This window comes from Mastomys coucha, unplaced genomic scaffold (genome assembly GCF_008632895.1).
Source record: "Mastomys coucha isolate ucsf_1 unplaced genomic scaffold, UCSF_Mcou_1 pScaffold23, whole genome shotgun sequence".
NCBI lineage: Eukaryota > Metazoa > Chordata > Mammalia > Rodentia > Muridae > Mastomys > Mastomys coucha.
Window position 1 is genome coordinate 25,454,440 of NW_022196906.1, and position 6,000 is coordinate 25,460,439.

The 6,000-nt window shown below is 43.7% G+C and overlaps 1 protein-coding gene across 1 annotated transcript in view; it reads left to right on the forward strand.

Annotated features, from left to right (window-relative positions):
* Nfrkb (nuclear factor related to kappaB binding protein) overlaps nucleotides 1-5,998 on the forward strand; it is a gene marked incomplete at its 3' end in the record, with an annotated part of 30,772 nt that extends 24,774 nt beyond the window's left edge. Inside the window, exons 24-25 of the mRNA XM_031344371.1 lie at nucleotides 1,895-2,662; nucleotides 5,903-5,998. Coding sequence (XP_031200231.1) covers nucleotides 1,895-2,662; nucleotides 5,903-5,998 — 864 coding nt within the window. The remainder of the gene's footprint in view (nucleotides 1-1,894; nucleotides 2,663-5,902) is intronic.
* Between the last annotated feature and the right edge of the window lie 2 nt (nucleotides 5,999-6,000).

Genomic DNA, 6,000 nt, shown 5'->3' on the forward strand with positions numbered 1-6,000 from the left:
TGCTGAGCCATCTCACCAGCCCCTGGGGTTATGTTTCAGTTTCCCTGGGTTTATGCAGTTAGCTCCCATGGCATATTTTACTACAGGGTTTTCAGTTTGTCATTTGTAAAGGTGGAGTATATATTTGTTTTTTTCCTTCACTGTGAATATGTAAGTATAATCTTTGCATTTGTGAAGCCACCGGGCAGTGGTGACATGTGCTTTTAAGTACTTGGAAGCCAGAGGTAGGTGGATCTCTGAGTTTGAGGCCAGCCTGGTGTACAGAGTGATTTCCAAGACAGTTAGGGCCACACAGAAGAAACCCTGGCTCAGTGTAAAGAAAAATTGTGAAGCCAGTTGATATCTAGGACTAGAGCCTCCCTCACCTCTCATGTCCTTCACCCCACTGTGCGGTTTATAGATGTTAGCCGTCAGTCCTGGCACTGTGGGTAGGTGTTGCTATTACGCCATTGTGTAGAGGAAGAAGTAGAGCAACACGATGACAAAACAACATTTCATTCAACAGTCACATATTGTCTTTGGGGAATTTAGGCATGTGTTAGGTAGACTAAACCCCTTTGTGGAGCTCACATGGCATAGGAGAGGGAGATAATGGGGAAGATTGAGTATCATGTGGTATTTTAGCCATGATGATGAGAAGTGACTTCACCAAGGAGGTGAGATTTGAAGGAGATGAATGAAGCTGTTGTGCCACATGATGGTGACGTGAAGATAGGATATTTTCTGTGTAGACCTGCACAGTAAGTGTCTTACATCAGAAACACTATGGGCGAGTGTCACACCAAGTCACTGGTTACAGTTTGTGCACAAGCAGTGCATTTGTGATGGTTACTCACAGGCAGGTTGTGGATCTGGTTTGTGATTAATCCCTAGCTACTGGATACAGTGCACTTGGGGGAACAAGAGTAAAACCAAGGACACTGTAGAGCAGCAGGCCAGGGGAGAGGTATGGAGGGCGTTTGTCAGAGGTGGGAAGAAGTGAATGTAGCTTGTGTGGTTTGCTGGTAGCTTGAATGTGAATCTAAAAAAATCCTTCCTGTGGGTTATGGATGGAATGGGTAGGTATAGTGTTATTATTTACGAGAAGGGGATCAAGTTGGAGTGTGGACAATCGGGGACACAGAGATTAGTGTATTTCTGCAGATTGGGCAGCACCTGGGTGGGCTATGCTACAAAGTATTGATGAAACTTATCACTGTGTGTGGCTGTGTGGCTGTTAAGTAGATATGACTAGGACCAGGATATGGATCATTAAAGGGAATGGCAGGTGAGGAATCAGAAATAAATAAATAAAGTGAGTAATTTAAAAAGAAATTTTACTACCGAAGATGGCATAGAGTTTGGATTGGAGTGTTGTGTGCAGGTGAATCATGAAGCAATCATATTTGATGGATTCTTTTTAATGGCCGGTATTGTTTGTACTTGTTTTTTGGGTTTTTTTTTTTTTTTTTGGTTTTTCGAGACAGGGTTTCTCCGTATAACTCTGGCTATCCTGGAGCTCACTCTGTAGACCAGGCTGGCCTCAAACTCAGAAAGCCACCCGCCTCTGCCTCCCAAGTGCTGGGATTAAAGGCGTGCGCCACCACCACCCAGCATGCCTGCTTTATTAAGACTCAAGTATTACCCATGCTGCTGCTGGTAACTGCCAAAATTCCAGCTCAATCTCGTCCATTGCTTCCTAAAGCCAGGAAAAGGACAGATTGACAAAGTCATGATATTTGAAGCTGGGTACAGGGAATATCATTTTTTTTTACTTTTGTTTGTGTTTATCATTCTTCAAATTAAAACATTAAAGATGCATGAAGTGTATACCCATGAGTAGATGTTTGCTTAATCCTACCGCATGACCAGCTTAGAGCTGTGGATCTCCTCTTTGTACTGTTTTCCCATCTAGGTGTCAATCACTGGACAGCTTGGTGTGAAGCCCCAGACAGGCAACAGCATTCCACTCACAGCCACAAACTTCCGCATCCAGGGTAAGGATGTACTGCGCCTGCCACCTTCTTCCATCACCACGGATGCCAAGGGCCAGACGGTTTTGAGAATCACTCCAGACATGATGGCCACATTGGCCAAGTCTCAGGTTACCACAGTCAAACTGACTCAGGACCTCTTTGGGGCAGGAAGTGGCACTGCAGGCAAAGGCATCTCTGCTACCTTGCATGTTACTTCTAACCCTGTCCACGCAGCTGACAGCCCTGCCAAGGCACCTTCGGCCAGTGTTCCTTCATCAGCTCCAGCTGGTACTACTGTGGTCAAAGTAACTCCTGATCTCAAGCCAACAGAAACTTCGAATTCAGCTTTTCGTTTGATGCCAGCTCTTGGTGTGAGTGTGGCAGATCAGAAGGGAAAGAACACAGTGGCCTCTTCAGAAGCAAAACCCGCTGCTACCATCCGCATTGTGCAGGGGCTGGGAGTGATGCCTCCTAAAGCAGGCCAAACCATTACTGTTGCAGCACATGCAAAGCAAGGAGCTTCTGTTGCTGGTGGGTCTGGAACTGTCCATTCTTCAACAGTGTCCTTACCCAGTATAAATGCCACTGTGTCTAAGACTGTGGCTGTGGCTTCTGGGGCAACAAGCACCCCCATCAGCATCGGGACTGGAGCCCCCACTGTGCGACAGGTCCCTGTTAACACTACAGTTGTGTCCACATCCCAGTCTGTGAGTAATGTTGATGGTAAAGATTTTAGCCCTCTGCTCAAGAAACTATTTTCTGGGAGGAGACGGGTGCCTTACTTAGGGGTTCTTTTGCTGTGGTGAAACACCACGAACAAAAGCAACTTGGGGAAGCACAGGGTTTATTTTATTTAGTTTACACTTCCACATTTCTATTCATAATTGAAGGAAGCTGGGACAGGAATTCAAACAGGAGAGGACCCTAGAGGCTATGGAAAGGTGCTGCTTACTGGCTTGCTTAACCTGCTTTCTTTAGATCCCAGAACCACCAGCCCAGGGGTGGAACCACCCAAAATGGACTGGGGCCTCCCTATCAATAATTAAGACAATGTTTTACAGCTGGATCTTTGCAGGCATTTTTCTCAGATGAGGTTCTCTCCTTTGAGATGATAATTAGTTTCTGTTAAGTTGGTATAAAATGAACCAGGACAACAGGGTATTGCTATATTGCCCAGGCTGGCATAGAATTTGCTATGTGTCTAAGCTGGTCTTGAGTCTTGCTCCTTATTCATTGCTTCTTCTGTCTCAGTCCATCAAGTGTTGGGATTGCAGGTGTGTATCGCTAAGGCTGGCTTGAGAAAGTTGTTTAGGTTCAGTCCCTGAGAACTCTTCGTATCACTCCATTTGACTTATAGATTTAGGCTATTATTTTTGGAATGCAATTTATAAAAGTGTAGCATATATATTTATCCATAAAGATTACAAAGAATCAGGCAGTGGTGTTGTACACCTTTAATTTCCCAGCATATGGAAGGCAGAGACAGGTGGATCTCTTGAGTCTGATGCCATCCTGGTCTACAGAATTAGTTTCAGGATAGCCAAAGATGCACAGAGAAAACCCTGTCTTGATATCCTTCTCCCCCTCCAAAGAAAAAACCAAAAACAAAGAACAATATCAGAAGTATAGGGTAAAGTAGCTCAGTGGTAGTGTGGTTGCCTACTTTAGCTGTACTACTACAGGGGAAAATAATTTCCTTCTATCTTACCTTAGGTTTGTGTTTTGTTTGTTTTTCCTTTCTTGGTGATTTTGCTATGTTCCTGGCTGACATGAGCTTTACATGGATCAGAGCCCCTTAGCTTCCTGAGTTCTAGGATTGTCACCAAGCCCACTTTGCTCTCCTGTATTTAGTATTCTCTTGACTACTTTTATCAGTATTTTAATACTTTCAAGGTTTTGTACATGTACCTTTTTAGGCAAGGATGAAAATATATTAACCTTTATTACTAACCAAACGTCAGAAGCTAGGCACCTAAGGGTATAGTGGCTCTTTCTTTCCTCCAATGCCCTGGCTGTTGGGCCTCTGCACCCCCACATATAGACACATTCTCTCCGTGTCTCTTTTTCTTCTTGGACCTTATTAACTTTGGGGTTAGATTTTTTTTTTTTTTCCACTTGACAAAGTATGTTATTAGTGTCCCCTAACTAACCTTCCTTATCTCTGGAGAAATGTGACTTGTTTTTATCAGATTGTCCTGCTGCCTGCCCAGGTGAGCCTGCATTCCACTGGGGTGCTGCCTATTTTCTGTTTAACACTAGAGGGCCTCTGTCTTTCCTCACCATATAGTTGCTGAGTGTCTAGCACTATATCATGTATTATAGACACCCAGACAAATAGGATTCACCAGTCCAAGTGGCTCAGGATCGGGACTGCCAGATCAGTACACACTTTGTGGTTCAGGTACAGAGTTGTTTGTTTCCATGATAAATACAAAATGAAAAGTCACATAAGGAAGAAGTGGGTCATTTCAGTTGACTTATTTCTTACAAATTGAGCTAATACTTATTATAGGAAATATAGCTAGTCAAGAGTTTTCATGGCTGATTCTACCAAATGCTTATGAAACAAGTAATATCACAATAGTCTAAATTTTTTTTGTAGAAGTAGTAGAATCACCTAATTTGTCTGTGAGGTCAGCATCCTTTTCACACCAGAACCAGATATAGACATTGTAATAAAGAAAAGCTATAGACCAGCATCCTTTATGAATCTTGGTAGAAAACTTCATACAATTCCAGCAGTATATAAAGAATTATATCCAGAGGACCCAGCATCCCCGTAGTGGCTCATAACCATTTATGACTAAAGTTCCAGTAGATTCAGTGCCCTCTTGTAACTTTCATTGGCATTAGGCACATGTATCATGCACATACACACATACACGTAAAATACTTAAACATGAAATCTAAAAAGAAATCATTTTTAAGAATTATGTTCTGAGCCGGGCAGTGGTAGCACATGCCTTTAATCCCAGCACTTGGGAGGCAGAGGCAGGTGGATTTCTGAGTTCAAGGCTAGCTTGGTCTACGGAGTGAGTTCCAGGACAGCCAGGGCTACATAGAGAAACCCTGTCTCGAAAAACCAAAAAAAAAAAAAAAAGAATGCTCTGTCAGATTTTATATTGCTGTGTCAAAGTCCTGTCATAAACAACTTAGGGAGATGAATTTAGGTCATGGTCACAGAGGTTTCAGCCCCAGACTTTTGCTCTGTTGATTGTGGGCCAGGGATGAGGCAGAGAATGATAGCAGTAGGAGCATGTCTCAGAGGCTACTCAGCTCATGAGAGCAAGCATCCAGTGAAGCAGCAACTGAGGGATCAAGCTAGCCCTTAAGGATCACACTCCTGGCTACCTCCTCCAGCTAGGCCTCACCTTTCCTGAAAGTGTCTATAGTTTTTCAGATTAGTCTTACCAACAGTCAGTGTATGAGCCAGTGGGGGACATTTCATATTGAAACTATACTCTTGCACCCTTTGTCCCCAAAGGCTTCTGGTTACACACATAACACAAAATGGAGTTGCCAGCATTGTTTAAAAGTCCCAGGCTGTTAGCTGACTGTGTAGTGCATGCCTGTAGTCCTAGCACTGGAGAAGCTGAGGTAGGAAGACTGAATTGAGGGTCAGTCTCTCTCTTTTTCTCCCTCCCTCCCTCTCTCTTCCTTCCCCCTTTCCCTCTCCCTCCCCCTCCCCAATTCCCTTAGCTCTAAATCTAAAGTCCCTTCTGAGCCTTAAGACATAGCTTGTCTTAAGAAGCTTGAGCCCCACATGACAGACAGTTGCTGCTCTTTAGGTAGTAGAACTAGTGACATATAACTTGTTATAAGCCAGTTTATTGGAGTTATTTGGGTTTGGTTTACAAGAATATTGGGACCCTTGGGGGATTGAGGGTTAGAGGTGTCTGTTTTGTTGTATCTCCTTCTTTTCCACAAGCTAATTGTTTTCTTTGTAGGGGAAGCTGCCTACCAGAATCACAGTTCCTCTCTCTGTGATTAGCCAGCCAATGAAGGGCAAGAGTGTGGTCACAGCCCCCATCATCAAAGGCAACCT